Source organism: Xiphophorus hellerii, chromosome 22 (assembly GCF_003331165.1).
Source record: "Xiphophorus hellerii strain 12219 chromosome 22, Xiphophorus_hellerii-4.1, whole genome shotgun sequence".
Classification (NCBI taxonomy): domain Eukaryota; kingdom Metazoa; phylum Chordata; class Actinopteri; order Cyprinodontiformes; family Poeciliidae; genus Xiphophorus; species Xiphophorus hellerii.
The window spans coordinates 8,994,679-9,014,936 of NC_045693.1; the positions used below are offsets into that span (position 1 = coordinate 8,994,679).

Genomic DNA, 20,258 nt, shown 5'->3' on the forward strand with positions numbered 1-20,258 from the left:
TACATCTAATCTGTGAATAAACTAATATTTTCAAATAAATGTAATAGATTAATAAGGATTTGTGACTTATCAAGCATGTGTGTAATTAATAACAAAACCTGATTTTTCACCAAGCAGGGTTTCCCTCAGTGTATTATAAGCCTGGCGGGCCACCAGGCTTTACTTGTACCCCCACCAAGCTTAGCATTGTTAATTTAACTTAGTGTTTTTTTTATTATTGCCTTTTTGCAAGACTTTATAGTTGGTGTTTAAATATTATTCTTCCATTCTTCCAAAAATGCATAACTATCAAGTAATATTTTCAAATTTCCTGTCATCTTTAAACATTTTTAAATCAAAAACATGGCGGCTGGCTGGATGACTGCCCTCCTGGCACCGGGCTTAGCAAGTTTTCTGGGGGAAACCTTGCCAAGTCATAATCTGTTAAATCATATTTGATTATCTGGAAACCTGGTGCCATGCATCTCTCTTTTTAAAAGGGTTATGTTGTAAATTTTGTCTGTATAAATAAATAAACAGCGTGGAATAAACAATGTAATTAAAAACCAAAAAGATAAATGCACTTTACAAAGGTCTCCTTTCATTTAGCAAATTTTAATATGGAAACACAAACTCAGCTTACCAGCTCCACAACTACGACCTGATTATTCGTATTATTAAATAAATATTTATCAAAGCAAAACGTTGGTTCAAAGGTCACCTGCGTCGTAGTCGTCATCCAGAATGGCTTTCTGCTGGAGCCTCTGCAGCTTCAACATCATGGACTCGATCTTTGAGGGAATAGAAGATAGAGCGGTGAGTCCATCGGGTCAAAACTCTTTAAAAGGTTTCCACAGGTCAGAGTGAGAGAGCAGCGACCGCCATGTCAAAGTGACTCGGTCACAGAGTTTTGGACGTTTCATCAACATAAAATTAGATTAATTCACAATTAGGCCAAATGTCTTAACATCTCATTTTTAGGATATTTCTTGAATGAGACTGACCAGTACATATTTATAACGCCTTAAGTTTATGATATTCAGTCATCCTTAGAAAGGCTTTAAGAAAAATCACTAGGTGACCGTAGTGATTTTTCACAAGTACCTTACCATTGCATTAAAACAAAATCCATTTTGGTTACTAAAGTGATGTGAAACTGACATAAGTAGTCCAAATAAATAAAAAAGATCAATCAAAAAATAATATAACTTATCTTTAGTTTTATCATTAGTTTCTTATTCTGTAGTTCAACTTTTTAAGCAGTCGCCACATATGAAGTTCTTGGAGATTTCTGCTGCTGGAAGTAGCAAATCACTGTTTACTCTTTAGAAACGTTCACTTTGAGTCTCTATCAAAGAGCCAAACTCAAACCTAATGGAGTTTTATGGACTGTTTTAAAACCGGGCCTGTAGGAAACCAGACAATTTCGACTGACTCTTCCAAACAACCCAAGAAGAAACCAAAAACTTGCAGATTGTTACAAAAAAGGTGTTTTATTTTTACATTAAAAAAAGATTTTAAAAATCCTTTCTTTAATTTTAGATACAATCAGACCTGAGTCCCGTCACACACTGAAAGAAGAAAATAGTTGAACCAACTTAATTAAATTGCTTCAATCCGTAACAAGTCAATTAAGTTTATCCAACTAAATTAATTAAGTTGGTTCAACTTGAAATTTCAGTCAGTCTTACTCAAATCATTTATTGTACTTCAAATAAATTGGTAACAAATCTTTTTTTGGCCTTTATTTGAGAGTAGATAGAAAGAAAAGTGGGTAATAAAGGAGGGGGAAAACATGTGGCAAAGGTCATCAGGCCAGGAATTGAACTTGCAAAGGCCGCGTTGAGGTCAAAGGCCTCGTTATGTGAGTTGTCCTTAACCCCTGCACCACCACAGCACCTGGTTAATAGAGGATCTGTCCCTGGTGAAGCTTGCATAACATCAGACGTAGGATACGAATGTGGCATTGAACTAAGTTGTTTCATGTAAAGTGAAATTATTAAGTTAAAATTGTACAAGTCAACACAAAAAAGTAAGTTGTCATCACTAAACCAAACGAATTAAGAGAGATTAATGTAAAAACAAAAAAGACCTTAACATGAACTGCAGCCCAAATACACTTTTTTGAGTGCCTCGAGCGGTGTGATGTACCCACCTTGGTGTAAGTGCGGTTGTTCTGGAGGCAGTCCTGCAGGGCGCTGTCGTACGTCTTCACTAGGCTGTCCCAGCCTTGCTCGGAGGCAGGCGTCGCGCTCTCATAGCCGGAGGTGACAGAAGAGGCTGAGGCCGTGTCCGAGTCCACCGACAGGGAGGAAGTGACCTCTATGTCAAGAGACTGGGACTCAGAGTTCGGAAGGTGGGACATTTCCTCCTTGCCAGTCCACAGACAGTCCCCCCAACATCTCCCACCATATGAACGCTCCTCCTTATGGACCTGACTGGATTTGGTGGCGATTTCCTCTCTTTTTTTCTCTAGATTAGCTTGTTGATTTGTTGGTTCTGGTTCCTGCGGCGGTCTAGCAGGGTCTGTCCTCTGGTTGCTGTTTAGAGACTGCTGGATGAAACTAAAACTTGAGTTAAAGACTACCGCAGATGAAGACTGGAGGCTTGGACTAAGTTCATTCGATGTGGTTTGAACTCCATTTAAAGGGTCGGCCAAATTCTTACTCTCTGAAGAACTACACGTGGATCGCTTGTGATGTAGATCATTCATTGAAGACACTTTGACGGTAGGAGCTTGACTCAACTGTTGAACTCTGGTTGCCTTGGTGATGTCAGCGTGGCGTCCAGATTTTCCATTCCTGATGCAGGCAATGCTCTCCTCCTCCTCCTCTTCTTCGTCTTCCTCTTCATCCTGAGCATGAGCAGTGCACTGCAGCCTGGCCTGCTCTCCTCTCATGTACCCTGGTCTCCTGTGCAGCCTCTTACGGCCAGAGCTGCCAGCTGTCCCAGATACTTTGCCAGCTGTCCCAGATACTTTGCCACCTGTCGATGCAGAGATTAACCATTAATCTGGGCGATAGGTTCATGTGGGAGATAAAGTATGAGCTCATCAGGCTGGAAGGAGCAACTGCAGCATGAAAGACTGAAACTCTGGAGCATTACATTGTTCTTTACTTTAACTGGACTTTTCCAGCCCTGCATCACTGTCTTGATGAAAAAACAAGCTGTGCAACATTTCCCACAGTTCAGCTCCAGCTGTTGGGAAATACCACAGTCATATTTGAAACTGAAACACGCCTCTCTATGAAAAAGTGAAAAACATTTCTTCTGTTTGTTCTGCTCAGAACAACAATCCTCTAACTTGAGAGAAAATATTCTAGATTACGTAATTAAAGCTGCAGTTTGTAATTGTTGTGAAAAAATATATCAATTTTTACTGTTTGTTAAAACTGCCACCATGTTGTTAGACAAATAACCTGTGAAAAGAACGATCTCCTCCGCCTAATCCCTGAGCAATTATTGCCGCTTGAGAAAATGCACCAAAAACAATCAATCAGAGCCTGGATGACAGTCTTAATGTTGTCAATCAACTTCGTGTATTCGCTGCTCAATGTGCTAAAGGCCGAGAATCAACTTAGGGTTACAGGAAACCCGCTTGTCTGTTGTTATCGGTTGCCATGCTAACTTCTTTTAGTGTGTCTGAGATGGACAATGCTTATCTGATTCCTCTCTTTACGGCACAAAAGCGTCAGTGTGCCTCTGTGCTTTTGGTGTGTGCATGAGTGGAGGGAGAAAAGTGAGAGTCAGAAGTAGGAAGCGCAGCTGGACACAAAGAGGCTGTTGATTCCCAACATCTCAGCTTGCCTCTATTGAATCCAATGCATTATATGTTTTAATCAAATTGCATAGCAGCAGGTGTCTAAATGCACAAACAGAGCTTTCTTTATCATCCTAAAGAAAATTAGGCTCATAGCTCAATTAAATGTGATTGACAAAGACAACGCTTTCCTACTTTCTAAGTGTTTTTAGCTCAACAGAGTTTATCTGAGCTTTTATTAAGACTTCTTTTTTTAGTTGTGTGGGAGTGTGTTTGGTTTTACTTTCCCCATTGATTTGAAGCTGCTTTCAGCTAAGCAAACAAAACAAAACAAACAAAAGTCTGGATGGCTCTGGGTCTTTCTATCCCCCTTCATGCTTACAGTATGTGTAACCGTTTTATCTCCAAATTTTAATTCATACCCATGAACAATTTCCTTCTGCTAAAATTCAGTTTTTTTGTGGCATATGAACTCAAATTTCAAGGATTCTTTAAATTTGTTTTCAATCGACTTTTTATTATGAGACAGATAATCCCCCCAAAAATTTACCTCCTCTGCCCTCTCCCAGTGCTTCTAGTACCAACTAGAAACAACCAATCAGAGTCAGGAGGCGGGTCTTAAGGCTGTCAATCACAATCTCTTGTGGCTATGCTGCACTTTAACTATAATAGCCTGTTGTGAATCCTAAGGCTAGTTATTGTAGTTTGTCGTCTGAATGTGCAGACTCCATGTCTCTCTGCAATGTGTCAAGATGAGAAAATGGGTTAAGCAGCCGCAGCCCGCAGTGACTTCCAGTGATGCAATCGTCCCATGTGGCTGGGAGCAGAGGGCATAAACAGAATCCACTTCAGGATGTCAGGCTCAGAGAGTGATAACAAGCTGCCTCCTTTATTCCCAGGTTGGGCTCGGTGAGAGCGCCCGGTCCACTGGGACCGCAACACGAAAGCTCAAGTTCCACCCAGCTCCATTCATTAAAGTGGATCTATAGACGTGGCTTCTGTCCCATGAAAGACTGAAGGAACCCAACCCTTCATCATAAGGACCAAATACCACAGCACCATCCACCATCTGGTGTGGTCGCTGTTATTACACAGGGAACCCTCAGGAGAGCAAAAGAGCCTGGCTGGTGAAAGGAGAAGGACTTGCTGGTGGTGTCACTGTATCCTCGCCATGATTCAGTTGCACACAGACCGCTTTTCCCAGTAAAAGGGAAGGAAATGCCTAGGGGCTCATTCTGTCTGACTGTGTGTGTGTGCGTGTTCATGTTTGTGTTGGGACATCAACTTCTTGGCCTTTCAGTGGTATGTCTTTCTCTGCTTCCTGTGAGGCTGTGAGCAAAAATAATTTGCCAGGAATCCCATCAGAAAGTAGAATAGTCATTGTCTTCCTATGCTTGAATCTCATCTCCCTTCTGCTTCGTCTGGGCTTTCTCCCATTGGTTTGGATTTCTCTGGCGGAATTTTAACCGGACCAATCAGAAAACAGAAGGAGAAATTGTCAACAATGATGTAAACTAAAATTGTAGTCTGCCTGTAGTTTTAGTAAGACGTTCACTTGTTGGCTACGCTTCCAAATATTGAATGGACATTAACGGTCGCCTCGTTAAGGTCGACACATCTGGTAGTTTACAGTGTAGCCAATTTCTGGTAAGCTTCATAGCATCATACTGGCGCATTATATATGTAACGGCTAAACAGTTATGGAGTAGGATTAAGGCCACTGGAATTAAAAAAAAATAAAAACAATTGTGATTTTCTTTCTTCTCAGAATTCTAATTCTGTATCAAAATTTAATTAAATAACCAAACATTCTTAGATTAGATGTATGTCAATTACGTTGTTAGCATATAAAAATAATCGTGATAATCATCATGAAACTATTTTTTCCTTGTTGTAAGATTTGTAAACCTACACTTTGCCCACAACGAAAGCCTGGCCGAAATTTATTTGGTAGATTTGAGTTTTAAGACTAGATTTGCCTGATGGTGCATAAACAACTTAAACAATTCCGGTTCTGAGAAAAGAAGTCAGAATTTGTTTGGGGGGTGGGGGGGATATTACCTTAATCCCTTTTGTATCAAGCAACCATTTCTCAATAGTCCAGACTCAGTATGAAGCAAGGGGCTTGTTTTTACCATCCTAGTCAAAAAGCTCCAACAACCAAAAATCAAATCTGCTGCAGCAACAATTGATCCCCTCAGTAACTCTTTGCTTTGGCGAAGTCTGAGAAAACAAAGTGTCACAGTTATTTACCTTTGGAGCTAAAAGAGGCCCTCAGGTTAAACACCGTGTCACTACTGGCCGCTGAAACAACAGAAGAACGCAGAGGAGCTCATAAAAACACAAACATGTGAGGAACAGGATCAGCGCACAAGCAATCCTGCATGCCAGCAACCTCCTCAGAAGAAGCGCTGCTTGGCAGATGTGCGACGCCTCGGCATTCGTGATGAAGAGCAGCAGGAAAAAAAGGGAAGTGAAGTAAACCAAGAGTCTATCTGAAAACCAGCCAGTTTTATAAACAGGAAGCTTGAATATTACCCGTGAAAGTCCAGCATTAAAAATCTTTGCGGGTGTGAGGCTTAATGCCTGACTTCCTGTATATTCCTGTGACGATCATGAACCAGCAAAATGTGACAGAGCTGATGCTGTGGACAGATATTTAGACGCGTTATGCTCTCTGTTTTATAAAATCAAACATGTTCAGATAAAAGGCAGCTTGAGAAGAAGTTTCTGAACTTTACAGAAAATATGACAGAATATGATCCCTCATTATGATAAATATTTTTTCTTAAATTTTAGAAAGTGTAACCAGTTGTTCACCAGAACCCTGATGAAGAATATTATAATCTCTGACATTAAAAAAGTATTAAAAATCCAACCGTTAATTTGAGTTCATTTATTCAGTGAGAAAAAAAAAAGAGGTGCTACAATAAAATCGGCGCTGTGACAATTATTGGTACCCCAAACGTCCCTTTAAAATAAATGTAACAGGAATATCCATCCATTGTCTGGTGTTTATCTCTGATCATTGAACAAAAGGTGGAGTTCAACTTACACAAGTTACAACAAAGATAAACCATCCGTGCACCAAAGTCAAGGGAAATTTAGAGTAATCAATCAACAGTCAGGATTGGACCCAGACTTAGTTTTTGAAGTCAACCCAATTTCTGAGCATTTTCTAATTCATGATTTTCTGTTTCCTTTGTGTATAAACATGAAGCAAAATAAAACCCAACTTCTTTAAGACATCGACCATCAGGAAGAGGACCTATGTTTATGAAAAAGGCTCTATTAGAACTAATATAGCTTGTTTACATCCCAATTGGTGGTGTAGAAGTGATGGCGTAGGACGTTGTCAAACCATCACAAACAGGTCCCTGTCCTGTTTGCTAAACAGGACAGGGACCTTAGCTGGTACGTACTTTGGTTAAATGAGACTAAGATTGACATTTTCACAACAAAAAACAGTCCATTTTGGTTTGGTGCGAAACGAAGAGTGAAAATGGCAGAAAACCACATCATCCCTACATCTCTACAAGCCAGCAGGAGGCAGACAATACAGCAATTTAATCATAAAATTTAATAAAATTCAAAGGTTTACAAAGCAAAAGACAACTGGCATAACTTGAAGTCAAGGACACCTGGGTTACGCAGCAGAATAAAGATACAAAGAACACCATCAAAACCACCTGTGAATAACTTTAAAAATAAGGTGTTAAAGTGGCCTACTCAAAGTCAAGACTGAAATCCTTTCAGACAAGTTAATCATGCAAGAAATCCTCAAAAGTGAAGCAATTCTGCAAAGAAGATTGGACCAAAATGTCTCCAAAGTGACAAAACATCCATCATCATTGGTCAGGACTCTGGCAGCAGTGTTTTGATGACTTTCAGCTGCCTGGTATTTTCCTTTTCTTCCACAGAGACAAGTAAAGATACAATAGCTGTAATCTAGCCTAATGAAAATAAAGACATGCACCAGATTTCTGTCATGTTTTGACTTGAACGCATTACCCTGGCCATGTTTTACAACATTATAAACTCATTTAGTAGCAGACTTTTAGCCTTGAGTGTCTAGATTAGAGCTGATCTTGACCCCAAAATGTTGTTTTCTGTCTTATTTACATTAAGCTGGAGGCTATTTGGACCATTCACTGGGTGAGTGTAATGGGTTCTGGAGATATAAAGCAATGAGTTACGTACTTTTTTCACATCACTCTATAATACCGGTCCCTTAAACGGAAGAAAAAAGAAATAAAGCAGATTATTTCTTACCTTCTGTGCTTTCGCAGCGGTGATGCAGAGAGTTCAGGTGACAGTCAAGTCCCATCAGCCCAGCAAACATCTTTCCTTGAATTATATCAATAACTATAAAAGTAAAGGTTTTCAGAAGTCCGATAATGACAGATCCTGCAGCAACAGAGTTACATCCACCATGTTTTAGAAAAAGTGGAGCCAGGCGAACGGACTGATCTCATTTCCGCTGTGGAAACTAAGCACGGGCTGCTTTTTTAAAATGAATTCCTCTTCTAATTGTCGTGTAAAAGTGGGATTCTTCTTCCATTTCAAAATGCTTTTTTTAAAATTCAAGTATTAACAGCTGATCAGATCAGATTCTTACTTTTTTTTCTCCTCTGTGAAAACCAAACAAGTAGGTTCAGTTGTGCTTCAACAGGCGGAAAAGGAAAGCTGCTCCTGTAGTCTTGTTTCCTCAAGAGATTAAAATCAGGACGACAAAAAGGACTATCCAATATGAAGAAATTACAGTGAATAGAAATCTACTTTGTCTTGTCAGATCGGTAATCGATCAGTAAATCCGTTAGTCGGTCGCCGCTGCGCGCTGCGTCATGCGCCCTGCGTCATGCGCCGTGTTGGAGCTCCTACGTGTTCAGGAATTTGACTCCTCCAGACTCCTTCAGACCGCCTCACAATTGCAGCAGTTTAAACACTGTAGCTATATGTGTTTATTCGTGCTTTATTTAAAAAGGCAGGCAATTAGGAAATAACCAGCTGGATCTGCTGTCTGAGTCATTTTGCCCAAACCTGCTAAGAAATATTGACGATTCAAATAAATTTCTGTAAACAAGGATCAGTGTTGTATAGTAACGAAGTAAAAATACTTCACTACTTTACTTAAGTATATTTTGGAGTACTTCATACTTTCCTGGAGTATGAAAATTTTTGATGACTTTCACTTTTACTTCACTATATTTCCGAACTTAATTGCGTACTTTTACTCCGATACATTTTCAATGTGTGGTTTAGTTACTCGTTACAAAAAAGCGAGAGAGAGAAACGCAAGTGTTTTGATCCCACCTACTGATTAGCAAGTAGCAAGCAGGCTACCGAACAAAGTCCGAAGCCTGTTTGCCTGGGCTTGTTCATCACCACCAATAGGATACTTCTTCTTCTTCTTCTTTTCTATTATGGCGGATCACAAGCAACTTTAAGGTGCATACCGCCACCCTATTAAATTCTACTTTTTAATTTTGTATTCTTAAGATAAATAAACAATGCTTTCCTTAATTTGTGAATATCTGTTATGTTTCCTTCATTTCCTAATATACCTTTAAGATTCCATTCATGCCCCATATTTCTAACTATTCTCTTTAATTCTTCCCTTTCGAGTTCATTTGACTTACAGTTCATCAATATGTGTTCTACATTTTCTTTCTCTCCACATCTCTCACATTTATCATTATTTTTCCTCCCTATTTTATAAAGCATGTCATTTAAGTAGGTATGACCTACTCTTAATCTACTAATTATTATTTCTTCTCTTCTGTTTCATTCATTAATGCTTCGAATTCAAACTGACTTTTGTACTTCATATAATCTTCTTCCTTTCTTATCTTCATTCCACATTTTTTGCCATTTCTTGATTTCTTTACTTTTAATTAGGATACACCTGTTTCGCTTCTCCCATTAAACACAAAGCAAGTCTCGCAATCAGTAGCAGTCACATGGAAATTCTATCTTACAAAAACTCCCCGTCCAACTTGAAGAAACACATCGAGGTAACTTCTTATGAAATGGTTATAATCCTCCTGTTTCAGTAACTATAGCTTGGTCACTAGGCACTACTGTATTGTGAAATCTTGACCATAAATGAACTTTGTTTGGCATTGTTTCAGTTCCACACGTGGTGTATTTAGCTTAGGCCTAATGTTGACTGTAGCAGGCTACCTAGACTCCTCTGTTCAAGGGGGGACAGAAGCCATAGCAATAGCAATTTAGACTAAATTTAACGAATATAGGAAAGGCATGCAAGTTCAAAACCAGGTTTACAGATGCCAATAAGCTGCATTTCCCTCCCAATTCTTTTTTTCTTTTGCATAATGACCAGTTGTGTGCACCACCTACTGACTGTAGCATTGACTGATTCACTGATTTGTGAAGTAGAGTAATCGTAACAGCTCTTTTTCTTCATGTTGGCCGCATTTTCTGTACTATTTATTTTTCTCATTTTCAGCACTGACCTTACTTGAAGGGAAAACTTAAGGCTTACAAAAACTTTGTATTTTCTGTCCTGGAGGGTATACTAAGAAGCTGGTTCAGTTGTAAAGCAGGTTAAGTTAACCTTGTGCTATAGGTAAAGCACCTAATTTTCTTAACTAAATGATGCCTGCAGGTATATCTATTAGCAGGTTTAATTTTGCCTGCACTTGGTTGGGTACATTATTTTAAGTGTATTTGACAAGTTTACCAAAATATAAAAAATGTCATTCAAACTGCATTTGCTTTGTTTTACTTTTTACTTGTACTTTTCATTACATTACTTGAGTACATCCATTTTTACAGTAATTTCCATACTTAAGTACAAGAAGTTTCAAATACTTTAAGACTTTTACTCAAGTAACATTTCAGTCAGTGACTTCGACTTTTACCAAAGTCATATTTTGGAGAGGTACTTGTACTTTTACTTGACTCTGAGATTTCAGTACTTTATACAACACTGACAAGGATAAATGTTGATATCCACATGGTTCCTCACATGTTTCATTGGTTAAGAGTTGAGGGGAAATCCATGGGAAAACCACCACAGAACAGAAGCTGGAGTCTTTTCATTTTCTTTCCCACACTTCCAAAGGCTCCTTTCATTCAGCCTGGCTGGCTGATGGACAACACTGCGAGATAAAAGCGGCTCAGTTCAGCACAGAGTGGAGGATGGAGCTGCTTTTATCAGGTTGTATGCGGACTGGGAGCGCCAGCATTAAACAGCTAATGCAGCAGACAAATCAGCAAACTTCCTCTAAATGAAAAGAGACTCATAACCAGATTTATTTATTTATTATTTATTATCGTCAGTATGTTATTTCAAAAATTAACGTACTACTTTGGTGGCGGTAGTTAAATGAACATGGAATGTGCTTTTCTCGTTTCTGATGTTGTATTTAACGACTGCCACCAGATGGCAGTAAATGGCTTCTTTACGTTCTTTCACATGTTGTCACAAAGGATTTTATCGGGAATTTATTTGACAGAGAAACAAATGTTTATTAATGAAACAGAGCACATTATTATTATTCAAAAAAATATAATTAATTGCAAATAAAAATCTAATTTGTATCAAGGGCCTGTACTTTGCTGATACTTTGCTTTAATAACAGCTCTATGTCTGCCTAGTAGAGACAAAGTCGATGAGGAGCTGAAATGCTTGTTCCTAAATCTATCAGAATTTTCAGTCAATCAATATCAGATTCTTCACCTGGTAAAATCTACTCAAAATCTCTGGATTTGGTCACATTAAGTTTTAAGGAGCTATACTTATCAACTTCCTTTTAGTTTTTACTTAAATGTGTTCTTTGTGTGTCAATTCTTTTTGGCCGTTACAAGGAGAAATGTGCACCAAAATGTACATACAGTGGGTCTTTAATTTGTATGTAGCTCTATGTAGAATATGGCTTTTCAATTATAATGGAGACTGCAGCTGGTACCAATACTGTCCAGAAGATGGCAGCATTAATATAGCAATAATATATACTGTAGCATTAATATACAAGTAAAAACTGGAGCTTTCAAATCATTATCAAGGTCAAGGCCAAAATAAACATCTTCTGGATAATGTTGACCAATGTGAAAAGTACTTTCGAAGTAATACAAATCAGCCAATCATAATTATTTATCAAAAGCACATATAGTGAGTGATGATTCTGGAAAAAATATGAAAAGTATTCAATAAGTGTCTTTAAATGTGACGCTTCCTGATGACTATTTCCACTAAAACAATTAATTAACAAAAATTGTGTTACTTTATCATCATTTTTGTTGACCTGTTATTGTTTTTAAGTAGATTTCTGTAGAAATATGGACATTTACACATATTAAACCAGATTAAATTTTGATTTTTTAGCACAAAAAAATAAATGTATTCAATGTCAAATCCATAGAAGAGATGGAGAAGATCAAACAAAAACATAAGTGTAATATATTTAAGCTAAATATGTGCAGAAATGTGTTCTCAGAAAACAAGTGACCTTAAATAATGCTGATCTTCTTGGCTTTCAGGTTTACTCCTAATGTTGGGTCTGGATTAAGGCAGTTCTGTGGGAAACTTTTAGACATGTTTGAACCAAGAAGTGATGCAAACAAGAATAATTTTTGGTCTGAATTGAAGCAATAAGCCCCCTCAGGTGAGGAGGAGTAGTTCCTCACCCTTAATATTTCTCTGAATGCTCTGAGCTTGAAATAAAATGAAAATAAATGTGGTGGTGACTGATTAAAGAAACAAGTGAGCTGAAGCAAGGGGTTTGTTTGTGTTTGCTGATGTACAAAAGTTGTTGTGAGCATCCGATGGTTCAACCTGACCATCAGATTATCTGAGTGATAGAGAAGAAGGCCACCGAGAAAATAAGCAAACTGAATCAAAGCAGCTGGAAGTCTGAAGGAGAGCACTTTTATTCATGCAAAACAGCAGAATATTCAAAATTTCAGCAAAAAAACCAGATTTTCTACTCTAACAATGTTTATGCTACGTTAACAAGCAGGCTGAAAGAACGGTTCTCACACTGCATTAAAAATGCAACACAATATACCAAACAAGGACACACCAAAGGTGATGAAGAGTGTTTAGCTAAACCACTCCTTCCTCTGTGTCCATGTGGGTGGTCCTGGTGCAGAACACGTCCGCCAGCATGTGCTTGGGGATCTCCGAGCCACGGACACGCAGGGTGTAGCAGGCGTCCTCTACTTTGCCCAGGCTCTGCCGGAGCGTGTGCAGCTTCTTGGAGACCTCGTAAGGCCCAGTGTTCCCGATGTAGGAGAAGCCGTCATGAATCTGCCGGAGGAACTGACTCAGCTGGAAGGGCGTGTCGATGTCGCCGTTGCCCACGCTGCCGATGCACAGCCGCATCAGCTCTCCCGTCAGGTCGGCCACGCCCAGCAGGTAGTCGGCAGGCGTCACCTGGAAGGTCAGGACGTGAGCTGACGAAGGCGGGGCTTCCGCCGAGTCCTGAAAATAAATAAATTAATGAAAAAAGATTTCAACTGCTTCATAAAAACTACTCACACCACTTTAAAATTCATCAGAGTATGTTATGTGAGGTTTGATAGGGAACATTAGATAGACATGTTATTTGAGACGATAACTTGTCAAACGTACTTTTGGATCTGCGTTGTCGGTTTTCATGAAGACGAGCCTCGCGTTTACCTCCTCCAGGCTGATAAGGCTGCGATGACGGATGTAGTGCAGGAAGGTGACGGCCTCCACATACTCCTGAATTCCTGAAGCACAAAATATAACTAATATAAATCAGCACAAGATGTTATAAAAAATGCATTAAGTTATTTTGTTTGTTGTTCAGCAGAAATTAAATGGTGCAGAAAATGCTAAATGCTCCTTGTGCATTAAAGAGCACAGATGAAAATAATCATCTTGTTTCCTGCCTCTATTGTTTGATGAAATGGTGATGATTTTTTTGTAGCGGCTAAGATGAACCCTCATTTGTTTTCAGAACCTGAGTAAACAACAATCAAATAATTGCAGGACGGAAGATGTCGTGTCTGAAGTTTACTTTAGGAGCTGCAGTCGGGCTTCAAAGGCTCCACCGCGCTGCGTTCATGTTGCTGTGTGGAGCAACAAGCAGGCAGGAGGGCCTCTTCACAGGGACATCACACACAGGTAGACAACGTTTATTAATTAGAAACATCGTCTGGATTTTATTTGGTGTTTCAGAGCAAAGAGGGTTTAAAAGAAATTGACCCTTTATTGATTTTTACTTTCTTCCCAACTATAAGTTACTTTGAATTAGGGCTGAAATGATGAATCAGATTAATCGATTATTGTAATAATCATCAACTAATTTTGTAATCAATTCATCGTTAACTGGAGCACATATATGCTTTGTTATTTTTAAAATTAAACATGTTCTACCCAGAACTCCTCAAGTTGCATAGTGTATATCAGAGGGATGCTATCTTGTTGAATTTTAAGCAATAAAATGTTTATTTTATTATTTGTATCTTTCAATGTATTTCTAATATTGAATAAAAACAAGGATTAGTTGATTACTTGTCAAAATAATCGATAGGTTAATTGATAACTAAAATAATCACTATTTGCACCAAACTTTCTTACTACAATTTAACAGCTTATTGAAGGCAACATGTTTCAGCTGTGTGAAATCAAAGAATCTGCTGCCTGTTGACTTTTAAGTCCCTTATTTTATACTTGAGAATTGGGCTTGAAGTAGTTAGATTCTTACATTCATCTATATAAATAAACCTGAAAAAAAATTATATCTCAAATCTGGGTCGATTGCAGTCAACTTTTTCTATACGTGCCAAATATATTTACATTAATTTCCCATTCATCTTGTATAACGTCTGCGCTACACTCAGTAATGCACAAGTATTACAGTTTTTGGGGATATTTGCAGTTATTTAAAATAATAACAATATAACATTTATATTACACCTGGACAATAAATCAATATCAATATAGATCACAACAGATATGTGTTTAATATCGATAGGTATTATGTCTGATTGAATATTCAATAAATAGAATATTCACTGAACTCCACAGCATTCTGGGAAATGTAATAGTAATACAGAATGGTTGTATCGACTACCTCACTTAAACTTTGGATACCCAGCAACAACCTCATAACTGCTTAAATATGAAATAACAACGGCATGTAGTGAAAACTGGGTAAGCATAAAATGTCACACTACCAGTTTGGCAGTAAGTATTTCAGATATTTAAAAAAAAAAAAAAATTAATAATTATCAATATTGACTAATATGAAACACTTGTACTGTGATAGTTTTTTTTAGCCATATTGTCCATATGTAGACCAAACCTGCAAAGAAAAGTGGAGTCTCTGACTGTGGACAGGATATTTGACATGAAAAGGTTACACAAGCCTTGAGGCAAGCAGCCAAGTTTCAGTTCCTGAGTTTACTGCCTGGAGCTGTTTGTGCTATCTGCTGTAAAGCGGCCATTACCTTTGGTCAATGAAATTCATAAACAATGACTAAGGGAAAAACAAACTGAAAATAGAAGAGATTTTATTGGCACAACATTTGGAAAAGTTGAGGGTTAAATTTGCGTGGACAGTCTATTGGGATCTGATCGACAAAAATAGCTCTTTGTACATTATAAATACTGATGGTTTATTAATATACTGAGACAAGTGAATATTTAGGTTTTATTTGATTAACGTTGGGCCACCGAGAGATTCGCTGAGAAGCGAGTGATTCATGGGAAAAGTGCATTTCTGTTTTCACAGCGTCATTACTGAAGTCGAGCTAAATAGCTTATCAAAGTGCTGCGTTATCAGTGGTAATTGTGTTTATATTTAGCCACAATATCTCTGACAGTCCTTATAAAAAACAAACAAAACAAACAAAAAAAGACAGACCCATTATATAAGCCTGGGGACATCTACAGCAAAGATTATCAGGGAAACCCATGATCTGAGCTCAGGCACCATCTAATAAGGTTAAAAAAACTGAAACCAGTAATTGGTGGAAACTGCCACTGGTCACGTCGTGGACGAGGCACCGCCGATTCCCTGAGTGGCCGCAATCTAAAAAACCCCTTCCAAGTTGCTAGATAACAGCTCACTCTCACTCCCAGCAATGTTTTTTCTCCAAACGCAGCAGACTTTATGTCTGCTTTCAAAAAGACCGGCAGTGGTGTTAGTCAGAAAACCGCTTTATCGGAGGGTGTTGTCTGTTATACCCACAGCAGCATCAAGGTCACGTTATCTTTCACTTCACATAAACCCAGCGAGGATAAAAAATGGCCAAAGTATAAATAGACAATTCACTGAAATCATGCATGTAGCGACGCACAATACAGCACTCTCCATACTCATTGTAAAAAGCTACTTTGTTGCCATGACTTTGTTGCTACATAAATGTACTAAAACTACGGGATTAATTTTTAAGACATTTTCAGTCACATTTTCTCCTACTTCAATAAAATATGAATACAACTTATTGAAAAAAGAAGAATCAAATAGCCCTTTAAGTTATGTAGCAATATTTTTACACAGTTGGTTAACCTGGAAGCAAATCAGAACGCTTCTATAGTACACCAGTCACAAAAAGAAGAGTGATTTGTAACATATTTTCAAATGAATTAATATTTATTGATAGGTAAGATAATTTTATTTATATAGCACATTTTCAGCAACAAGGCAGTTCAAAGTGCTTTACATGAATTAGAAGGACAAACAAACAACCAAAAGAAAAACAAAAAGGTGAACTACAAAGCTAAATATTGGTTCCCCATGTTTAATAAGAAAAAGAATAAGTAGAAAAGAATTTTGAAAACTAATAGGGGTTTCTCTTAAGTTTGTTCTGGATTAGAGAGGTATTAAACTAAATGTTGGTTAAGTGTAGGAGGTATTTCTTTATTTTCAGTTAAATCTTAGAATTTAGATTATTTAGTTTATTTTATTTGTTTATTTTCTAGTTAATTTATAATTAGAATTTTTGTTTAATTCTAGTTATTTAGAATGAGATTTTTGGCTAGTAGTTCACTTAATTGGTTAATTAATTTAATTTTGGGACATGGGTGTTTCACAGCATAAATACGTAGGTTTTAGGTAGCTCTTTATGCACGCGGGTGGTCACATGGTTTATTTACCAGTCTACCCAGCTGGTCAATCAGTCACTTCACCTTTCAGTCTATCCAGTCAGTCAATCAGTCGTCACTCCGCAGGTGAGACAATCAGGCAGCCAAACAATAGGGCTCCTGTGAAATTTGTACCATGCTTTACCTGGAACTATGGAATAAACAAAGAACTGCATTTTTGACTTTTTGATCTTTTTTGGAACTGCGTAAGCCAGAAACCCACGGTGTATCAAGTGGCTATTTGAATCGAATTCACATTCACTTTGATCACTTTTAAGTTTCAAGTTTTTTGATTTTTGGATTTTGAGTTTTTGGACAAATAGTCACTACATTAAGTATAAAACTAAATGTTGGTTCCAATTGTTCTGGGTTGCTAAGTAGATGGTACTTTCTAAGTTTGTTCTAGATTTGTAAAGTATAAAGAAAATGTGTTAAAAAGTTTAGTATTCACACAGTTTGTAACAGCTCACCTGGAGTGAAAGCTCTGTGAAACTGATAAATATCCTCTCCTCTGAGCTCCTCAGCAATTTGCCCAATCTTCTGCCTGACTCCATCCAGTTTGCTCTCGGCCTCATTCAAAACTCCCTCAGTATCCGGAATGCTTTACAGCCAGAGAAAAACAAAATATGAATTATTTTAACTGGAAATCAGAGCTGGTATGTGGCACCATGCATACAAACAGAACTTTTGCATACAAACATAGTAGCTGTGATAGGCTAAATTAAGTCTAGTCCCGATTCTGAGGAAATGTACAATTTCTCAATGTGCAAGAAGCAAATTAAAAAATTAACAAACAGGAATTCAAAATAAGTTTTTCAATAAAAGAAAGAAAATAATTTCTCAGAAAAATAACCTTAACATACTTAGTCACTCTGTGCAGAAGAAAAATGCTCCTCTTGCTTTCGATGGTGACGTCTCGACTGATCTTAACGAGGCGCTCATATTTGTCATGTCTGGTGTCGAGCTCCTGCTGGAAAACTTTAAAGACAGAAAGAAAGTTGTAATATTTATTAATGAAAGAAATTTAAACCTTAAAAAGTGGCGTCAAACTGCTAAGGACGGACTTACCTTTAAAAGCAGCGATGATTGGCGAGGACGAATTGGCATGCGCATCACGCTCCTGTGCAGCTTCAGCATTTCTCCGTGACCAGCCCTCACCTGACACCATGCAGAAATATGCGGTGATGGATAATGAACATTTTTAAAAATCAGATTGGTTATTATTTTCTGTTAGCTTAGATTGATAAATTTAAACTCTCACAATGTGAAAAAAGTGTTTTGTTTTTGTTTGTCTGCTGCTTTTTTTTATTATTATTATTCTAGACAGAGTTCAAACAACACCTGGCCGAAGAACTCACATTTTCTCACTATTAGCAGCTTATCTGCTGATAGGCTCCACAAATTTGTAGGCATTTGTGCACACCTCCACCCCTTTTAACCCCAAATCTATATGAAAGGGACCTGAACGTGGTGTTTTCTTTTTTATTTAACAGTGTGGATCTTCTGTTGCCCGCCTGGAGTTGGAATGACTAAGTTTCAGCTTTGACATGTGGCCAGTGAAATGATCACCACAGTAACAATGTGTGAAATATTTAGGAGGCTATATTACTTCACTTGTCATGCATTCATGCTCTGTTATACTTTGAAAATTGGCAGGAACTCTCACGGCCCTTGATATATAATTTTGGGCCCGAGATCCTAAAGCTGGCAGAGAGTGGCTGGGATATAGTGCCGGTGCAAATAACAGGAAATCTGAATGATCACAAACAATATTGTCATAACAACCAACAATAATAACATCACAGTTGCATGTTTTTCTAATATTATAAAACACAAATCAACAAGAAGCGCGCCTCGGAAGCATTTCAATCATTCAAATAAAGTTTTATTACGAATAAAACCGTAGAATGCAATCTGAGCAATTTATTTATCTAGATTTTATTATTTTAGCATCTGAGTGAATACGGTTGAATACAAAAACCGAGAAGTTTAAGATATATAATCCGAAAACTTTATCTTTGTTCCTTTTATTTCACAATTCTACACTGCTTAGTATTGGTCTGTCGCGCCAGATAAAAATAAACCAATAAACTTTGTGACTATACCGACATAAATACGAGTAAATAGATCTTTAACACTAAGCTAAAAAGGCACAATACAACAATAGGACAAATAAAAATTAAACATTTATGGCTGAAGTTAGCTAGTGCATAAAATGCATTCTAAAAGATTTGTTGTTAGCTAAATAAAACAGCTTACTCTGAGCATCTAATATAATTCGTCTGAAATTATAATTTGTATTTGACTTACCTTCTCGCTTATTCATCCTTTTAGAGGTACAGCTTGTTTTTTCCCTAAATTATAAAGTCGGCTCTCGACGAGTGTCTAACTAGTGTTACTAGATTAGCTTTCGTTGGCGGGGTGCAGCAAACAAAATGCAACCGGTAGTTTACTTTTGGATTTTTGGACAAAAGGACAAAACTCTACCTCATATTCACTACCATCTCCCAGGCTTTTATAGACATATAAAATAATCTCTGCGCAATAATTAGGCCAAATAAATGCAGTCTACTTGTTTCTTGATAGCAGGCATCCATGCAGTATCCTCGGGGCTTCTGCGCTGTTTACATGCGTAACAGAAAAGGTGGTGTGGTGCATCATGGGAAATGTAGTAGAATAATGTGTGATCCCCCCCCCCCCCCCGCTAACTGTTTCCTGCAGTTAGTTCTGTATTTTTAAATTTATTTTATCTTTAAACAGTGATTCTGTACATCTCTCCACTGCTCGGTTCACAACTGAGAAACTTTTTACTGTGTCAAATCAAAAACAGAAAGTGTCATACATATCTAAAAATATTTTTTAGTTCAACAAAGTTTGTTTCTGATGGGAAATGAGACAGACAGCTCTGAAACGATAATAAATGAATGCAGAAACGTATACGACTTGAATGAAGAGTTGTAAAGTAAGAAAGCAAAAGTACTTTGTTAGTGTATACTTATGTAGATTTTTCAGGTATCTGTACTTCACTTGATTTTTCTTACTGATATCTTTTAACTTTTATTCCCTACATTTTAAGAGAAATATCTCTACTTTCTACTCCTTACATTTTCACATATGGCTTTTCTTCCATGATGCAATAAAAAAATGACGCAGAGATCAAATCCGAAAAAGACCGGATTTATAGTTGATACATTGAACCAGGCGCGCCGGATGTTGATACTGTTATGGATGTTGATACTGTATTATTATTAACACTTTTTATGGTTCTAAGATTTGCAGGCTTGCAATCAAATTCATAATTCGTGTAAGGTTGTTTCCAATGTTTATCTTCGAAGCTTAACGTTTTCCCCAATGTTAAACTTTATCCACCAATGTTTATCGTTATGGGTCGCTATGCCCTTTGTGTTATCCTGGCTGTTTAATGCCATCCGGGAT

At 37.7% G+C, this 20,258-nt stretch overlaps 2 protein-coding genes and 1 long non-coding RNA gene across 4 annotated transcripts in view; 1 reads left to right on the forward strand and 2 right to left on the reverse strand.

Annotated features, from left to right (window-relative positions):
• Positions 1 to 8,616, reverse strand: part of disc1 (DISC1 scaffold protein) — a 56,202-nt gene extending 47,586 nt beyond the window's left edge. Inside the window, exons 1-3 of one of the 2 annotated variants that reach the window (XR_004337872.1) lie at positions 8,012 to 8,616; positions 2,135 to 2,964; positions 701 to 770 (exon numbers count right to left, since the gene is read on the reverse strand). Coding sequence is in view for 1 of the 2 variants with exons in the window: in XM_032553635.1 (XP_032409526.1) it covers positions 701 to 770; positions 2,135 to 2,964; positions 8,012 to 8,081 (970 nt within the window). In the remaining variant the exon portion in view is untranslated. The remainder of the gene's footprint in view (positions 1 to 700; positions 771 to 2,134; positions 2,965 to 8,011) is intronic. The other variant, XM_032553635.1, reaches the window with a different exon arrangement.
• On the forward strand, positions 120 to 16,569 carry LOC116713468 (uncharacterized). The gene is made up of 3 exons (XR_004337873.1): positions 120 to 244; positions 15,151 to 15,156; positions 16,558 to 16,569. It is a non-coding gene; the product is annotated as an uncharacterized LOC116713468 (long non-coding RNA).
• tsnax (translin-associated factor X) lies at positions 12,611 to 19,460 on the reverse strand. The gene is made up of 6 exons (XM_032553636.1): positions 19,134 to 19,460; positions 17,892 to 17,981; positions 17,687 to 17,801; positions 17,294 to 17,424; positions 13,338 to 13,459; positions 12,611 to 13,187 (listed from the first exon to the last, which is right to left on the reverse strand). Exons 1-6 carry the CDS (start codon positions 19,147 to 19,149, stop codon positions 12,810 to 12,812), a joined length of 852 nt encoding a protein of 283 aa, XP_032409527.1. The 5' UTR covers positions 19,150 to 19,460; the 3' UTR covers positions 12,611 to 12,809.
• Positions 19,461 to 20,258: the final 798 nt, after the last annotated feature.